The 17929-nt window shown below is 36.9% G+C and overlaps 6 protein-coding genes across 9 annotated transcripts; 3 read left to right on the plus strand and 3 right to left on the minus strand.

Moving 5' to 3' along the window:
• LOC104753218 (F-box protein At3g61340-like) lies at positions 744-2027 on the minus strand. Its single transcript, XM_010475504.2, has one exon. It carries the CDS (start codon positions 1986-1988, stop codon positions 744-746), a length of 1245 nt encoding a protein of 414 aa, XP_010473806.1. The 5' UTR covers positions 1989-2027.
• Positions 2244-4022, plus strand: LOC104749174 (F-box/kelch-repeat protein SKIP4-like). The gene is made up of 3 exons (XM_010470758.2): positions 2244-2312; positions 2709-3230; positions 3319-4022. Exons 2-3 carry the CDS (start codon positions 2746-2748, stop codon positions 3905-3907), a joined length of 1074 nt encoding a protein of 357 aa, XP_010469060.1. The 5' UTR covers positions 2244-2312; positions 2709-2745; the 3' UTR covers positions 3908-4022.
• LOC104749173 (pentatricopeptide repeat-containing protein At3g61360-like) lies at positions 4019-5691 on the minus strand. Its single transcript, XM_010470757.2, has one exon. It carries the CDS (start codon positions 5659-5661, stop codon positions 4186-4188), a length of 1476 nt encoding a protein of 491 aa, XP_010469059.1. The 5' UTR covers positions 5662-5691; the 3' UTR covers positions 4019-4185.
• On the plus strand, positions 5801-7110 carry LOC104749176. The gene is made up of 4 exons (XM_010470766.2): positions 5801-5924; positions 6325-6424; positions 6561-6640; positions 6733-7110. The coding sequence occupies exons 2-4, from the start codon at positions 6356-6358 to the stop codon at positions 6968-6970; spliced, it is 387 nt and encodes a 128-aa protein (XP_010469068.1). The 5' UTR covers positions 5801-5924; positions 6325-6355; the 3' UTR covers positions 6971-7110.
• On the minus strand, positions 7059-10643 carry LOC104749175. Of its 4 annotated transcripts, none has more exons than XM_010470764.1 (6): positions 10264-10643; positions 9770-9923; positions 8562-9662; positions 8324-8469; positions 8046-8232; positions 7059-7965 (listed from the first exon to the last, which is right to left on the minus strand). In XM_010470764.1, exons 2-6 carry the CDS (start codon positions 9906-9908, stop codon positions 7343-7345), a joined length of 2196 nt encoding a protein of 731 aa, XP_010469066.1. In that variant the 5' UTR covers positions 9909-9923; positions 10264-10643; the 3' UTR covers positions 7059-7342. The 4 variants fall into 4 exon arrangements, with proteins under 4 accessions (XP_010469066.1, XP_010469064.1, XP_010469065.1 ...); XM_010470762.2 differs by having other exon boundaries at positions 9770-9948; positions 10264-10642; XM_010470763.2 differs by lacking the exon at positions 10264-10643 and adding an exon at positions 10148-10239 and having other exon boundaries at positions 9770-9948.
• Positions 15723-17839, plus strand: LOC104749177 (U-box domain-containing protein 36-like). The gene is given in 7 exon segments (XM_019237996.1): positions 15723-16037; positions 16135-16238; positions 16332-16453; positions 16545-16649; positions 16770-17001; positions 17088-17402; positions 17489-17839. Coding segments are annotated over 7 exon segments (1305 nt in total). The 5' UTR covers positions 15723-15829; the 3' UTR covers positions 17708-17839.

Below are 17929 nucleotides of genomic sequence, written 5' to 3' on the forward strand. Positions count from 1 at the left end.
TCTGATAAACCGCTAGATATAATATTGGGTTCTTAATTTCTTATAAAAGGGTCTATTTATATAATTCATCACAATACGAGGTCTGAAGGGAAAATTAAAAATAAAGCTAGCTATTTAAAAACGACGTTAAAGACCCTTATACATTACCACCATTTTTGCCTGATTCATAATAATCTCGTAAACTAATCCATTAAGTATCATATAACTCAGCTTTCTCATGGAAAGCTAAAACTTATGCTTATACAAGTGCATGGACCTCACCGTAGAGATATGAACACAATCACATAAAACAAAATAAATATTACTGTATATAATTGAATTATAACTATATACAATATATGTATTAACTATATATTAAGAGCATGGCCGATTTTGTGCTTATATATTTAACGGCCACAAGCACTTGCTTCATCTGCTTGTGTCTTTCGCCCGGAAAGTATATATATCTTGAGGTCGCATATTTATATGCAGATTTCATAGGTTTATACATTTTTTCATGATTTATGATCCATATATCTACAGTCTCAAGAACTGAATTCTTTAGCCCTGTAAGATGACTAACATACAAGTAAAACCCATCGAAGAAACTATTTGCAAATTAAGTCGATTGCTCATGAAAATAAGAGTTTTAAACAACCATAGCCTACAAGTACTGTGTATATATAAACCACGAATAAAAGATGAACACCATCAGGAGAACATGAAAAAGATATAGTAATTAATTAAATAAGATAGTGAAAGGACTATGTTACGGCCTTTTTTGGCACAAGCTTCACATCCTCGACATGGTCTAGAAAGATGTAAGCTTTATGACCCTTAAAGGTTTCCAATCCTTTGACTTTTACTATCTGGATAGTGTTCCTCTCGGGACTGTAGTAGAGAAGGTAGAAAAAGCGGGAGATGGTGTTTGACGACAACACAATTTCACCTCTACTAGTGGTTCCAACAAAACATAACTTGGTGTCTCCATATAAATTCATCCACGGAGGAGGCAAAATATAGATATAACTCGACCATTGGTGTTTCACGGCGTCTTCAAGAACCAAGAGTTGAATACCGTTGCATATTCTGTCGACGTTAGAATAACTCGGCTGAAGCTTAGCTAATTTACCCTTGTAGTTTACTAGAGTTGGTTCAAGCCCATATCCTCCCGAATACATTCCCATGCTATGATCAGCTTTCTTAATATAACTGAATTTTTTAGATTCAAACTCAAAGCATACTATATCAGGATGCCCCTCGAAGACATCGTGCACCACGGCTAAGTAATACAAAACACCATTGATGCATATCGCATCATATTGACAAAAGCCATTGGTTTCCTCCACAACAGCAGGATGATGTAGTATGTGACAATCTATCATTTCCCTTGACGAACTTGTCTTCCCGGTTCCTAACGTCAGAACTTGATGCTCTCCAGAAGGAGAGTCTTCTCCTCCTACCGATGACCGTGTCATACACAATGCTTTGAAAGTTTTTACGATCGGATCATACCCAAAAAAGGTTATCACTACCTTCCTCCTTGTTTTCAAGGTGGGTAAGGGCACGGATTCCCCTGTGCTAGGGTTACATACCAATGGCACAGTAACTGTGGCGCCCTTTGTAGTTCGATGTAAACCACATAACCAGCCACGAACAGGACGACAAATATGAGAGGAAGAGTTTATTGGGAAACTCATACGAATATTGGCGGCTATAGACAGATCTTGAGGATTTGGTGATGATGAGAAGAAGACCGTTTCATCCCCTTTTAGGCATGTGAACAAGATCTTCGGACGAAACGAAGACAAGGTAAAGAACGACTCGGTGAAATGTGGACCTTCTAATGTGGAATTCCATAGCTTCGATACGCTACGACATCTCGCTACAGACCTCACAGGCAACCTCAAGAGTACCTCGATTACGAGATCGAACGGGATCGGTTCGGGCTTCACTACTTCTTCATTCCTTGGCTTCGAACAAGATCGTGTCTTGCGCCGCGTCATCATGGTGGATGCCCTTCTCTTAAAAGTTAAAACCCTAATGACTTTTTTGTTACCCCCCTGTCTGATTAAAAACCTAGCTAGCAACAAAAACGCTTAATTAAAACGTGTCTCTCAAGATTCTGGGTTTTTCTGATTGAAAAAGAGAAAATTAAGGTCTAATGGATAATAATTAATATTATGAGGGTCTAAATGAGAAAATAATTAAAGACGATTCAAACGATGTCGTTTTAGTTGCCTAGAAGAAAGAAACTGATCTCTCCTCTTCTTCCTTCGCCGGGAAGCTCACAAACGGGAGAACTCTGCTGTTCCTTGAGACGTGCCCTGAAGGCAAGTGGAATCCTCGAAATTTCTTCTCTATGTTATGTTATTTTCAAATTCACTTTTTCCTCAATCTCGTTTTTTTTTCTGAGACGATATGAGATCTGGGGCAAGCTTTTATGATCTGTTTCAATTCTGGAAAAATTTGTTTGCAGAGGTTTAGATCTGATTGTTTCGTAGTTGGTTTGATGTAATTGTTGACGCGTTTGATCTTGTGGAATGTGAGAGCTAAATCATTGGTTTACTTTTTTGTACATTGGATCTGGAATTGGAACTGTTTGATTTGTTGTTATGGCTTAGTATACTCCTCTTGATCATCAAGATCACTTATGATTTGGCTTAGTTTAGGGATTAGCCATATATATCTGAGCCAGTGTTTGTTTGTTTATTTGTGGCCATGAACAGGGTTTTGTAGAATCATATTTTTGGTGGATCATTCACAATGGCGTGTATAGTACTTGAGGAGACAGAACGAGCAGATCAATCAAATGAGACACAAATTGCGCTTATAAGCGGAGTTCCTGATGATATCTCAGAATCCTTCTTAGCTAGAGTTCCAAGAGAATATCACATGGCAATGAGATGTGTTTCAAGGAGATGGAGAGATGTTGTGTGCAGTGATGAGTTTTGCGATTATCGAATAAAGTTTAACTTGGCTGAATCTTGGATTTACGCCTTGTGCCGTGACTTATCTGGCGGTGTCTTCTTACACATGCTGAATCCGTTCTCGTCTAGAAGATCGTGGAAAAGAGTCCATGAATATCAATATATCCCAAAGAGAGAAGGCATGGGTTTTACAGCATTGGGTAAGAGACTGTTTATGTTGGGTGGATGTGGTTGGTTAGAAGATGCTACTGATGAGGTTTATTGCTATGATGCTGCTATGAACACTTGCTGCGACGTGGTACCTCCTCTTTCAACTAAAAGGTACTTCTGTTTCTCTTAATCTTTCCGTGGTGAGCAACCCGCTCGATATTGTTCTTTCCAGTTCTTAATATTCTCGTTGCCTACGCAGATGCTACTTTGCTTGTGAAACGGTGGATGGAAAGATTATGGCAATTGGTGGGTTAGGATTGGATCCAAACGCTAAACGAACTTGGGACATCTATGATCCTTTGACCAGAACCTGCAAATCCTGTTCTGATGCAAATATTGTCCCTGAAATAGAAGATTCATTTTTAATGGACGGAAAGATATATGTTCGGGGTGGTGGATCTTCCACTGCAGTCTATAATGCATCTAGCGGGGTTTGGGAACACATGGAAGATGTTATGGCATCAGGATGGAAAGGTCCAGCAGTTGTTGTGGCAGATGAGCTCTATGTTTTTGATCAAACTTTTGGAACTAAGCTAACAATGTGGTGCAAGCATAAGAGAATGTGGATTAGTATCGGAAAGCTATCTCAATTGGTGATGAAACAGCCTTGTCGGCTTGTTTCTATTGGGAATAGTATCTTTGTGATTGGTAAGGATTGCTCTACTGTGGTAATAGATGTTGAGAATGTGAGGAAGACGTCAATGAATGGAGTGATGGTATGTTCTTCTATACCAAAGACTTGGGATGATGATATAGATGTTATTAGCTGTAAATCTGTAGCCATATAATGTTTAACTCTCTACTTTGCTCTTGGCTCAAAAAGCTCGGACCTTGCACAAACAACATATGCATGCTGTTTCTGTTTCATGTAAACTTGTCTGAATCACAATACTGTCATATAAACGAATCCCCAAATCCAAATCCTCAAATCAAAAGCTTTTGGTTCTTGATTGTTCAATTGGGTGACAAAAAGGTAACCAATATCCTGTGGAATATTGTATATAAATGAACATACTAATCCTTCAATTGGTCTGCAAACAAGAACCAATTACAGTGAAGCTGGCTTCTAAATTAGCTGTTTACCAGGCGGTGGCAAAAAGCTATGCAGTTTCTCTATCTTCATCTTGAGTTCTTCAAGTTTCCCCAACTCGTCTTTGCTCGATAATGAGGTCTCTAACATCCGATAGACTGGTTCGCTCACACACCTTCCTCTCTCCACTGTTTGCATCGAGCACTCAAATGCATCATTGGCTCTTCTTCGAGCGCACAGTGCAGTGGTAAGGAGATCCAACGCGTGGCCATGAGGGCAATACCCTTTCTCCAACATATATTTCCACAGGTCTAATCCTAAATTGACTTCACCGTTTTGACAGAACAGCTTCATCAGCATCACCACGGTTGGTGTTTTCGGAACCAGAGATCTTCCCTTCAGTTTCTGATAACACTCACATACACCATTGAATCCAAACTCTTTCGATTTCATCATTCCAATAAACATGGAGTGGAAAGTTACACTGTCAGGCTCAATGCCTTTCTCTTCCATCTCCATCATCACATTGACTGCACCACTCACATCTCCACATTTCATGAGACTACTCATCAAAGCGTTATAAGCTCCACAATCAGGTAGTAAGCCTCTCTTGGGAATTTCATCGAACAGTTGGCGTGCTTTGATCTTATTCCTAGCTACACCAGACCCATGAATCAACGTAGTGAGAATCTGTACTGTGATATCAAAACCTCGACGATCCATATCTTCAAAGAGTCTCAAGGCTTCCCCAAAGTTGCGTTTTTTACAGAACCCATCGATTCTAATACCGTAAGTAACAGAATTGGGTTCGAATCCTCGTTTCACCATTTCATGATAAAACAGCTCAGTGGCCGTAACATCACCAGCTTCCTTAAACCCTAAAAGCAAAATGTTCATCGTCTTCACATCTGGGTTAAACCTGGAATGCAATTTCTCGAAAACTGATCTCGCTTCCTTCATCTCTCGCTCCGTGCAAAACGCTCGTAGAAGAACATTGAACTCATCAACACCAAACCTCTTTCTAAAAATCTCTCTCTCCATCTTCAAGAAAGCTTCTAAAGTTTCTTCATAAGAACCAAATTTAGCGATTTTGCAGAGAAGTATGCTCATTGACTTGAAACTCAACAAATCAGGGTAGTCTTTTCGCATTTCCGCCATTAAAGCCCAAGCTTGATCGAAATAACGCATCCGTGCGAGAATGTGAAGTGTTTTCTCAAAGGAATCAGAGGTGGGTGGAGATGATTTGGAGGTTTTAAGCGAATACTTGAAAAATTCGAGAGCTTTGAGGCCATTGGAATGAGCGGCGAAGAGACGACCGAGGACTTCTGATACAAATTCCGGTGATAGAGACGATACAGGGATGTGTTTGGCGAGAATGGGTTGAATCGGATGGTTTGGGAATGGATGATCATTGATGATTCTTGTGATACGTTCGATCTCTGTTTTGTTTAGTGATGATGATAGTATCGGAGCAAGAAGACGATATGATTCGGAGGAGCTCTTCTTTAGCATTTTTTTTCATTTTTTCCCAAAGCAGAAAATAAATCGAAACCTTAAAAGGAGTGTGTACATCTAACCGAACCGAACCGAACCGAACCGAAATCATGTGGAGAAACAAAAAACTGAATCTGAACATCGGTTTATTTTGGTTATTAGAAAACCTTTAGCAGATAAAATGCGAGCTTATTCGTCGGTATCTGTGGAGAAGTTCTTCGGCGGCGACGGAAGTTTCTTTTTTATCTTGAACTGGTGATTTCTTACTAATCTGCATAAAGGTCTGTGTTCTTGTTCGTGTATGCCTTTACCTACGGTTTTTTTTTTAGTTTTAAAGTTTGGTTAACTTAGGATATGCACGGAAGGTGTTTGAGGAAATGTCTGAGAGAGTCTACTGTTTCGTTTTGTGATGAAGTTGTGTCACATGGTTTCTGTGGGGAGAGGTTTAGTGTATTGTTATACCATAAAAATCTTTACTTGTTGATATTATTATCTCACTGGGGATAGGTTTAGGGACCAATTCTAAGGGTGGGTTCTGGTGAAAGAAGGTGAGCATTGCTCGTCTTCGAAACTATAGCTTCTTAGGTTAACTTGTTGCAGTGATTTTGCCAATGGGGCTAAGATTTAGCGTGTAAAAACTCAGTTCTGACTGTGAACTTTTTTGTTTAATGCGGTGAGTAGGAGGTTAGGTGGTGGTGGTACTCTAATTGCAATGACAACGGAAACGGCAAAGAAGAAGGAAACTCCACAGATTCTTAAAACACATACTGCACAGAAACTTGTAAGATTTACCTCCTGGAAGCCCAAAACTAAAATTTAGATCTTTCTTCTGATCCATGAATTATATTTGTAAGTTTCTTATTTGCGTTCATGTAATTTGGTTTCATCTCACTGCTTTGAGTTTGTGCGTTTTGTAGGCTGAGAAGTGGGTTGCCAATATGACGAAGCCTGCAGAGGATGATCCTGTTGAGACTGAACCAGAAGTTCGACCACACAGGTGGAGGAAAATTTCTTTGTTCATGTTGATTTGCACTTCATTTTTGCGAATTTGAAATTGAATATGAAGTATCCATTGTAACATCTGTGTAGGCTTGGACTTGGTGCTAAAGTGTCAAGACAAACAAAGCGTAGACCCTCAGATGACCCTCTCGATCAGAAACTACAAGCCAAGTTTGATGCAGGGAAAAGAAAATATGCAAGATCGGTTGCAGAATCCGCTGGTTCTAGTAAGAACACTGGTGATGAAAGTGAGGATGATGATGATGAATCAGAAAGCAAGAGCCAAGCATTCGGCAAGAAAAAGAAAAATACAAGTACGCCTCATTAGAGTTTGTGTTTGTACTATAGTTAAATTCATGGCCTTGTATTGTTTTGTTTGTTGGGGAAGAGCTAAAACCATATAATTGTAGTTCTATTGGCACTTTGTAAAACCATCATCTTTGTTTTGCGGAAGTTCAATCTTCGTGTTATTACACTCTATAGTTCATACTCAATACAAAAATCTCTTTGGCTGAGTAAACTACAGAAGCCACTGGAAAGAAAAACAGAGTATAGAAGTGAAAGAAACAAAAGTCTGTGTTTATGTTAAAAAAAAGCTGTGGTTGTGCCGCTGCACAGCAGGTCAACTAGAGAGTTTTGACCATGGCAGTGGCAATGAAACTGTACAGGATAAACAAAAGGTTAAAACGAAAGAGCCTCATCACAGGTTGTCGCTGTTGGGTTCCTGCATTGGTTCAACTTGAATCATATCTCTGCAGCTCACGATGATCTCTTCTACTAACTCATCAAGGATCATTTCACTTGTGTAAGAACCAAGGCAACCGATCTCAAACCGGAGATCCATCCAGCTTCCAGGTCTAGCCATGTCTTTTTTCACTATCTGATCTAACGTGTGAGGGGAAGGCAGAGGTAGGAGATGCCAGTAAACTCCTTCTCTTGCCACTTTAGCTGCGATGTCCATGTCTGAGATTAGCTGGACCTCAGGTTTCAAGAATGAAATCCAAGGCCCGGGATTGAATTCATTCCAACAGAAGTCCATAAGAACTTCATCGATACAGTCGTAAAGGAGATTCTTATCGTCACAGAGCTGTGTAGGGCAGAAAACTACGTCATCTATTAATTCTGGCTCAAGAAGCTGTTCCGAGTAAAAGGGCCTCGTTAGAAGATCTTCCCAGTTCAAGCCTGCGGATTTCACAATGGCTTCAATGTATGCAAGTGTCAACTCCTTTTCATCCATGCTGATTTTGACATTGTTGTCTTTCTCTGGTTTTGGAGAATCAGCTTCGTCGAATCTTATACAGAGTGGTTGCATCCGCATTCCAGCTAAATTGTGAATCAAGAAACAGTAAGAAACCAAGTTCTGATGAATCAATGTTGATCTGATCTTTAAAGTTCTTACATACCTGAACTGAAACTTGTGCTTGTTGTTGGGCTACTGTCATCATCTGTGAACAGAGGCTCAAGCACAGACACTGGACTTAACTTTCCTTGCACATCAGTGGCGGTTTCTTTGCATTCAGTCAACCTTACTGAAGAATTTGGTGGAGATCCTGGAGGAGAAGACGGTGAATGCTCTTGGTTGAACATTTCCTGCAACAAGATAAGCTATGAATTATGAAATCCTCATTCAAGAAAAACAGAGAATGTAATTCACTTATATCACATCCAGAAGCTGTCTAACCTTTTTGACATGTTCTTCACGAAACTCGAGCGCATCTTCATCAATGTTTTCGACTTCCTGGGAAATGGAAGAGCGACAAGTTTCAGATAATGGATATATCTCAGTCTTCTCTTCCTTATCAATATTCTCAGTTTCCTTCTCAGAATCTGAAAGCATTTTAGCGACATTTGTCAGAACAATATAAAATTTGGAATGGAAAGAAACAGAATAAAATGAGAAGAAGAAGAAGAATAATCACCATTAGGAACTGAGACATCAATGGTAAACAATGTATCGTCCTCTTTATCTAAATCTTCATCAGTCATATCATTTGTAGCTGAACTGCATTGCAGAGTATCTGCTCTCTCAGCTGTCTGGCCAAGAGGGCTAAGATTGCTACCCAAATCATGTTCCGGGATCAGTTTAGGACTGCCTGCTGGTGAACAGAACTCAGGGAGAGAAAGAATCTTCCCAAGGATTCTTGGCACTTCCTTATCTGGTAAATTCACATCTATATCTCCATTTGCAAGCATTTCAGACAAGTGTTTCTTGGCTGCAATATACAAGCCAGACATAATTTTCTCTGAGTCTTCGCTTGTGTGGACAGTATCCTCTTCATCAGCCGCCTCACTCTTTCTTTCCTTACATAACTGTTTCTCTTCATCCGAAATATGCTTCTCCGATTTACTCTGTATCTCTTCTTGGTTACAACAGTTTTGGCTCATCTTATCAACATGATCATCACATGACTTCCTTCCAACAGCAGATTGTAGTCTTCTTTTGACTAAACCGATAAGAAAGCGAGAAAAGGTTCTCCCGGTTTTGGACTTGTTACCATTAGAATGAGGATCAGATGATGAATCAAGATTCAAACTACTTGGACCAGGTTTCAAAACCACAATTGTTTTTGCAACTTGAGATCTGTTTCTCCTTTCTTCTGATTTCCATTTCCTGCTAAAAAAACTAGGTTTCCTCTTCGGTTTTACCACCGCCTCTTGCTTGGAGACTACTTCAGGCTTTTCTTCTTCCACTCTCTTAGAATCTCCTCCCAAGGTTTGAGCATCTACATGTGAAATCTTCTTCATGAATGTTTCTTCTTCAGAACCCAAAACATGAAAAGCCTCCAACAAGTCTTTACAAGTTTGGATCTCTCCTTCTTTCTGAGCTATCAACCGTTTGATTATCTCTTTAAATTTCTCTTCAGATTCATCACCTAAACTCTTACAAACCTCAGTCGTCTCCACATGTTCGTCTCCAGCAATCGAAACATCGATATCCTCCTCCTCATCAATGAGTTTGTCAACACTACTCTCATGAGAGGAACTCTCACAAGAACAAGTAAGCTGCTTCATCTCAGTCCCTGCATAAATTAAAGTAATTTATGACAAAGAAGACTGATTAATATTATCTTTATAACAGAAAGATTCTTTCAAGACACATATAGTATAATATTAAAGAAAGAAAAACCTGAAACTCTTTTGCTTCCACGTTTCAAATCCATCAAGAGACGTTTCTGATTAGATCCAAAGAGACTGATGAACACCCACATACACCCTATTCCATTTATGCCTTCTCTTTTAAGATTTCTCCGACAGTTTCTCTCCATTTAACAGTTCACACACTTTAATAGAGAAGTGGTAAGGAAACTGTTAATACAAGCAAAGAATAAACTCATGTCTGAATTTTTATATATTAAAAAAAAAAGAAACAAGCCAAAAATATTTTTAACTTTTTTATATATATTGATATTCATCATGCAAGTGATCTGTTAAAACTCTGTTTTCATGATTTTTTCCAATCAGTCACACAAACGCACTGTGATAATTACTGTTTATGATTCGATACCTTTCCTTTTGTAGCAAGTGAACTTCTTTTTTGTTTTTTTGACAATCATCGTGAAGAAGAAGAAGAAGAAAGGAAGAAATAAAAAAAGCATAAAAGAGTAAAGAAAAAGTAAATACCTTTAAGAATCTGATCCGATACTTGGGAAAAATCTGAAAATGCAGCTGGAGGATTAATTAATAAGAGAAGCCATCTTTACAACTTTGTAGCTGTTTTCCACGAAACAAACAAAAGAATGCCCTTAAGTGTTACCGGACTTTCCCGGAAAAAACTTGGCTGAATTTGCGGCTTTTTCTCGAAAAAAGAACGATGTAACGAAGCTCGAAACACGAGGGTAGGGGAGGTGTTGAACAACAAACTAGTGTCTCAATTTAGATTATGAAGACCCATCTTTCTCTCACCAGAATATCAAGATTAAAAAAATATGCTAAATATTATGAAATTTATTTTTAAAAATGGAGAATTAGGCATAAAGTCACACGAGTTGAATAAATTACTAGGGGAAAAAAAAAAGGAAGGACAAACCTAGATTATTAGAAAGTGTGGTGTGTGGAGATTGGATTAACTTTCATTATTTACATATGAGCCAAGATATATATTTTCTCTAGCTGACCAAAAGAGTAAAGATTTTTTTCCTTTTTGTTTGGTTAATATTGACTTTGTTCACTTTAAGGTGCAGCAGCCATTGGAATCCTCGCCCGTAACTCTTTTTACACATCGTTGTCGTTGTAGATATATGTATACAAGTGTATTAGTGTCTTCACGAGACTGTAATGAATGTGTATACGTATATAGTATATCATTTATATGTATATGGTGAGAGAAGGTTTGGTGCAGGTAGCTAGGTTAATGGTCCTCTAGAAGGAGTCTTCGCTACGGTAGTACCGTACAGAACGAATGTGTCGGGAAGGGTATGATTGTAATTGTCTTTAAGAAAATTGCAAAGTCAACATATATCAGGAAAATTAATTAAAAGAAATAAGTGAGAAGTTAGAATAAAGCGTTCTAAAACTGAAGAAAAAGTCAAAAATGACATGCATTGGAGTCTCTTCATTTATGGACAACTTTTTTTTTTTTTTTTTTAATTATGGACATATTTAACAAATTTAGGGGATATTGTATACACGACATTCAGATTGTGAGCAATATATAAAATGTTATGAGTCTAATATGAAATTAATTGTAGGTTGAAGTTGATAGTTTGTCTAGATATTAATTCTCATACGTAAGATAAAGTTATGGCTTATAATTCATTAAACTTCAATTAATTTAGGTGGTTTCTAACATTTGCTGTCATCCTTACATTAAAATTTAGTAAACTATATATTGTTCCAAAAAAAAAGTTTACTAGTTAGACTTCAAGATATATTCAAAAAGTAAATGATAAATTAGGTATATGCGAGATCATGAATAAAACAGAAATTAATTTTTCAAAAACGAACAAAAGAAAAATGCAATTAGGTATAGTCAAGGACGTACAAATTTATATGTTTTGTTTATAGAATGCAACTAAATAAATAGGGATGTGAAAAAAGCGTCCGTTACGATGTAACTCATCCATATATATAGACCATAACTATGTTTGACTACTGGCGAATCGTGTTTGTGACCTCAAATCTTCTTCTTTTTACTTTTAGAGGTGAAACAAAATTTTGTTTCGACGACTAAGTGGGTAGTGTGTAGTTATCACTTATTCACTTCGTTACATTTTCAGAGTGTCATATTGCATTTTGTAGTTCTACAGCTACATCTAAACGTTTTCTCACTTCTCAGTCATGAAAAGGTTTTGCATCACAGAATTTAAAAGCACTAAACTAAAATATACTGTATATATAAAATAAATACAAAATAAATGATAATGCTAATAATAGTGTTATTTTTTCCCAGTCTCGTTCATGTTTATGTTCCCAGTTTTAGATACAAAATGAAGAAAAAAAATTAAACAAACACCGAATATGATGTTTTAATCCTTAGTCTTGATTTACCGCCACGAGGTTTGCCTACCCTCTAAATTGTTATAATTAAATAACACAAATTTAGATTGGACTTTTAAGAAAAACAATAGAACAGCATTTGCCAAACTTTTATTTATGATATGACTCTGACATATACTATAATTAGCATGATAAAATATACAACGATGTTCATCTTTGTTTATACCACTAGCTAATCACCTACTCATTAAATTTTGTTTTTATTTGTTTATTTTAATGTATGCAGATATATATGTATATAGTTTAATTTTGTACTTATATGCACTAGTAGTTATAATGTCCATTTACGTAATGTAATAATCAATTGAAGTTAATACATGCCGACAGTTTTATAAACGAAACACACACCCTGAAACTTGTATTATAAAATCATCATCAACAATTTTTGTATTATTGAGGATTGGGAAAAATGTTCGTTGAGATACTTGAATAATGAACGACGACGTTTGGTCTTTAATTACATCTGTATCCCAACATAATAGAAAACAATGAAACACTACAAAGCTATGTAAGTGGATACCAATCATTTTATTTTTCATAGGATTCTCCCCAAAACCCATAAGCTTTTCAATTTGTCTTTTTTACACACCTTTTATATTTGTCTTAAAGGTGCATTATATCAATATAATAAAGTTAGGTTTCATTTTTCTTTTTACATAGAGCAAAATATGTTACAAAAAGGGTGTAAAATGAATCTTTTGAATTGAGTTTTTTTTAATACAACTTTTTTGCATTATATTTAGGCTGAAGCTGGTTATTTTTATTTTATGGGTTGTTATAACCTGGTCTTATTCGAATAAAATCTTTAAAGCTTTGATATTTTAAATATACTTATGGTTTATATTTACATTTGATAGCATAGCTTTCGAGCATTAACGTTTTAAACCTTACATAAATTGTGTTGAAGTTGACATATTTTGACTAAACATTCGATAATCAATAAGCACTTTCGATATCATTACGAAAATGAAGTGCTGCCATCAACATGCGATGATTCAACCGAAGTTGCAACGTAAAATGTCGAAAAAGTTGAAAATGTGTGAATATATATTAATCTGTTGAAACTAAAACATCACTAGTGGACGGTCTCATATTATCAGCACTAATTAATTATCGATTTTTTGTATTTTGATGCTTTACTCGGTCCACGAAAATTGGCTGTTTGCGAAGAAAACACACCAATATATTAACGCCATCTCGTTATATATATCAGATAATGTGATTGATCAATAGGTACTTAACAACTAACTCAACCCAATTTTGTATATAATTTGATTAGTTGTACGTAATTATTTCGAGTTGTATGCATGATATACCTCTATATTATATTCACTGTTGTACATAAAAAAAAAAGCTTTTAAAAATATGCAAAAACTGTATATTGATTGAGTTAGGTTCGTGCGATGTATGTTTCCTTACTAAAAGAGGTATAATTGCGTTGTTGTATATATATTATCATATCTACAAGTTCAAAATCATTATTAATTATGATTAAAGAAAATTTCAGATCGATTAATAATTTAGTACCCAATAAACAAGTAAATATCTGAATATATGTGTCCATAATGATTAAGAATATATGATATTTTAAACCTATAAACAAGACAAAAACTAAGAACTGGACGAAGAGAGTCATCATAGTCTCACCAACTATTATCCCATTCAAACTTTAAAGTTTAACCTAAAAAATTTAAAATCTTCTTTTTTTTTTTTTTGACAATCATTAAAATCTATTTATTGGGTGAGAAACAACAACTGGCCTATCCCATACGGCCCATTTACTATTACGGGCCGACAAATAAACAAATACACTGGCCCATTGTAGACATTCGTAAAAAAAGTTGAGGGACTAAACGTAAGATAAAAATGAGGGGACGACTAACTTTAAATACCAAATATATAAGGGACTAAAAATTAAAATTGCAAAGTTCAGGAACTAAAGCTAAAATCACAAAGTTCAGGGACCAAATTAACTAAACTTATAAGTGTACTGTGTATCTTTTCGATGTGCAATTTTTTTATAAAAAATCTAGTGTAATAGTATTTTTTTTGTTAAAAGGTATTCAATTATAAAAATATAATGTTCAGTTGGCTATTTCTGGAGTAGGTCCATACAAAAATTCCAAAGGGTCCAACTCGTTTACATCAAACCGGACTAAACCGTTGGAAAAACAAAACCAGCCGGATTACAACAACCGGATTAAACCGGTACTACGTGAAACTCTAATCTACAAACGAAGAACTCGTTTTGCAGCTGCCATCCATAATTGCAGATACTCGGCCGGAACAGGACCTCCGGCGAGCCTGGACGACGGTAACCGAACGGAGATGGTGATCCAAGATCCGTTTGCCATCCTGCCACCGTAGAACCGTTTTGAGAAGGAGGAAGAGATCCGATATGTCCTTTGTCGTGGAGGATCCATGCTCAGTCTTGAGAGAGAGAGAGGCAGCATGGAGTAGATAAGAGGACCGTCGACGGTGGCTTAGCTTCACCAGATCGGAGATTACCTCCCCTATCATAACCAATCCGGTGAAACCTCCAGAATCTCCGATCTCCAGATCTATCTACCCTCTTCTCTCGTTCTTCGTCGTGAATCTCCCTCTTCCGCTCCGCGTAGCAACACCTCCGGTAGAGCTCTTTACCGTCAGCGTCTCGCGGATGCTTCTCCTCTCCACCGCTCCCTTGATTTCGTCCAACAGCTTCGCCGAGATGATGCAACAAGTCACGAATGAAGAACCATGGACCGGAGGGTCCTCACCGCCACCGGAATTGACGGTGGACCCGACGTCGGCGCATGAGGTTGTGATCAGAAGAAGGAAGCTTTTGAGAGAAAAAATCGCCGCGCATGAGATTCACTCGCCCTCCGGTCCATGTAAGAGTAAATTTGTGTATAAAAATTTCTCTTGATTCGTGTCATGTACCTTGGTTGTGTAATTTAGTTAGCTTTGAAACTATGATGTAAGTGATGATGTATTTACTTTAATAATTTATATAATTTAGCGTGTAAATTAAATAACTGGTTTGACAGCAAAAGGAGAAAAAAAAAACTGAAACTATCATTTTCACATGAAACTAAAATAACTATATCTTTTGATCAACTAAAAATGTGGACGTTAGCTTTGTTTGCTCTATGAATATGTTTGTACTAAACTCTTAATATAGCTTAAAAAATAATTAGCATTTAACAAAAATATAAATTAATTTTTACGCGGGAGAGAAGACGAGGTCGTTATGAAGCGGGTGACAGTTAAGGGCATAGCCGTAATAATACGCAGCCGTTGACGGCATCAAACTAAGTTATCATCTGAAGTTTTGATCTCAGTTTCGTAATGTTGACATTTCTATTGACAAAGACAGAGACCATCAATTACTTTGAGATTCTTTGGTCGGCTCTCATTGAAAGTCATAGGCTTATCCATTGTTCGTAATTATTCTGATTAAGCTTCTGCGATAAGGCTTTCATTAAACACGGTTTCGTGATTAGATATGTGTATCTAATAAGCCTTTTCCTCTTCTCCCTATATATATATATATATATATATATATACATAGTATCGCCTGCCTCATCAAATACTCTGTTAGATCAAATCTTTATCGCTTGTTTCCGCAAAAAAAAAATACTCTGTTCTCTTTTTTATATGGATCGGAGTGACCATAACATTAAAGATTCCGATCCAAGAAATAGTGAAAATGGTTGGCGATTTAAGAAATCAAGGCGGAGATATCGTTGAATCAATGGAAACTAGCAAAAGAGAGACGCTGATGGATGAGAAGATCTATGTAGCAGTGTCAGGCAAAAAACTAGAGGGCAAGTCTAGTCTCGTTTGGGCTATAGAGAACAGTGGAGGCAAAGAGTTTTGCATCGTCCATGTTCATAAACCTATCCAGATCTCAGTTTGTAAGTAAACTAAATCTCCTTATTCTTTTTACTAATGCAGAGTTTAATTAAGGATATTTGGTTAACTTTGGACTATCTTGTTTTATTCATTTTAAAGTGGGGGCAATGTTGGACGACCAAAAATTGCGGCTTTATAGAAAAGGCAAGAATAAAGCTCAGAAGAAGTTGGACAAGTACTTTCATATTTGCAGGCAAATGCAGGTATGGTTACTTCTTATATATCCATGTTTTTTTTTTTTTTTTTTATGGTAGAAGAGAGATTTGGTTCTAAATTTCAAGTTAAATCGTTATTAGGTCAGTGCAGAGATAATATATATTGAGATGGATTCGGTAGAGGAAGGTATCCTCCAATTGATATCTCAGCGCGGAGTTACGAAACTCGTCATGGGAGCAGCAGGTGATAGACACTATTCAATGTAGGTGGTTGATAAGTGTAGGATGCTTTTTTTGTTATCTATAAAGACTAAAACACAGATCAGCGAATGAATTAAAACGTGGATTATGCAGGAAAATGAGAGACTTGCAGTCCAAGAAAGCTATTTACATTCACAGAGAAGCGCCTGCTACTTGTCAGATATGGTTTACGTGCAACGGATACCTAATTAGTTCAAGGCTTGGCTAATTAAGTCATTTGTTCATCTTTTGTTGAGTTAGCTGAACATACTATAGATAGTCACTGTTCAGGATTAGTCTTTGACGTTTACTTGTCTCACAAGTCATACTACAATGCAGAGAAGCTAGACGAACAGAGAACTTGTATCTAGAATGTGCATCGTCGACAAATTCTTTGATAGAATCCGAGGTTACTAGAGGAAGTGAAAGTGTTCCAAGGTCGAGTATAGTTAAAGATGATGATCTGATCAAAGTAGCTGTCACAGAAGCTGAGACTTCCAAAAGGAAAGCACGCTTTGAGGCTTCTAAGCGTGATGAAGCTGAAAAATCAGCAATTGACGCACTCAAAAAGGTAGTATGAAATTTCCACTTAACAAGTTTTTTTTTTTGCATAGACGTATCAAACTTTTATAACTCTGTCTCTAACGAAAATTGTAGGCTAAACAATGGGAAACTGCGTATTTCGAGGAGTTGAAGCGTAGGAAAGAAACAGAGAAGGCGCTGAGGAAAGCAAAAGAAGAAATAGAAAAGATGAGATCAGAATCCGAGATCCAATTAACCGAATCTAATATGGTGATACGAAAGCTTCAAGACAAGTATAGCTTATCAGTGGAAGCGTTGAGAATACTTAGAAAATAACAAGAAGAGTTGAAGATAGAGCTCAGAGAAGTATCAAAGCTACGCGAGGAAGAGAAGGTGTCTCCCTATAACCACCGTGAACCGCCTCAGTACTTTATCTGTCCCATTACACAGGTAAGAAACGTTACAAAAGATCAATGAAAACTACTAAATGATCAAAATGCTGTAATTATAAGAAAGAAACTGTTATTTTGTTGCAGGATATAATGGAGGATCCACATGTAGCAGCAGATGGTTTTACATATGAAGGAGAAGCAATAAGTGGTTGGTTCGAGAGAGGACACGAGACTTCTCCGATGATAAACAAAAGGCTTCCTAACACAAGCTTGGTTCCAAATCTTGCTCTTCGATCCGCAATTCAAGAATGGCTACAGGTTCCAGAATCATTGAACAGATATTCTTCATGTAAAGAAATATAAGTGATTCGCCTTAATCAGAGTGACAAATATATTTATCATAAATAAATAAAAATTGTAAATTTTGTCTATTCAAAATTCTCTGATTTTATTATTATATATCTATATGCACAGAGGGTACAACACGTAGCCTCCCCTTCGTAGTTAATAGTTGTTACTCTATATCACTAGTATAGACATAGTAGTATTGTTGGTATTTGTGGTCACTCTTTTGTGGGGGTGGCT

The sequence above is a fragment of the Camelina sativa genome, chromosome 16 (genome assembly GCF_000633955.1).
Source record: "Camelina sativa cultivar DH55 chromosome 16, Cs, whole genome shotgun sequence".
Taxonomy (NCBI): Eukaryota; Viridiplantae; Streptophyta; class Magnoliopsida; order Brassicales; family Brassicaceae; genus Camelina; species Camelina sativa.

Excerpts from the sequence above, each read along its gene's own strand:
- LOC104749175 (XM_010470764.1), bottom strand. The coding sequence starts at position 9,908 with ATGGAGAGAAACTGTCGGAGAAATCTTAAAAGAGAAGGCATAAATGGA. Across the intron at positions 8,470-8,561 it reads TGATGTCTCAGTTCCTAATG|ATTCTGAGAAGGAAACTGAG; the intron begins GTGATTATTCTT and ends AAATGCTTTCAG. Across the intron at positions 7,966-8,045 it reads AAGCACAAGTTTCAGTTCAG|CTGGAATGCGGATGCAACCA; the intron begins GTATGTAAGAAC and ends TTCACAATTTAG.
- LOC104749176 (XM_010470766.2), top strand. The coding sequence starts at position 6,356 with ATGACAACGGAAACGGCAAAGAAGAAGGAAACTCCACAGATTCTTAAA. Across the intron at positions 6,425-6,560 it reads CACATACTGCACAGAAACTT|GCTGAGAAGTGGGTTGCCAA; the intron begins GTAAGATTTACC and ends TGCGTTTTGTAG. Across the intron at positions 6,641-6,732 it reads CCAGAAGTTCGACCACACAG|GCTTGGACTTGGTGCTAAAG; the intron begins GTGGAGGAAAAT and ends ACATCTGTGTAG.
- LOC104749173 (XM_010470757.2), bottom strand. The coding sequence starts at position 5,661 with ATGCTAAAGAAGAGCTCCTCCGAATCATATCGTCTTCTTGCTCCGATA.
- LOC104753218 (XM_010475504.2), bottom strand. The coding sequence starts at position 1,988 with ATGATGACGCGGCGCAAGACACGATCTTGTTCGAAGCCAAGGAATGAA.
- LOC104749174 (XM_010470758.2), top strand. The coding sequence starts at position 2,746 with ATGGCGTGTATAGTACTTGAGGAGACAGAACGAGCAGATCAATCAAAT. Across the intron at positions 3,231-3,318 it reads CCTCCTCTTTCAACTAAAAG|ATGCTACTTTGCTTGTGAAA; the intron begins GTACTTCTGTTT and ends TTGCCTACGCAG.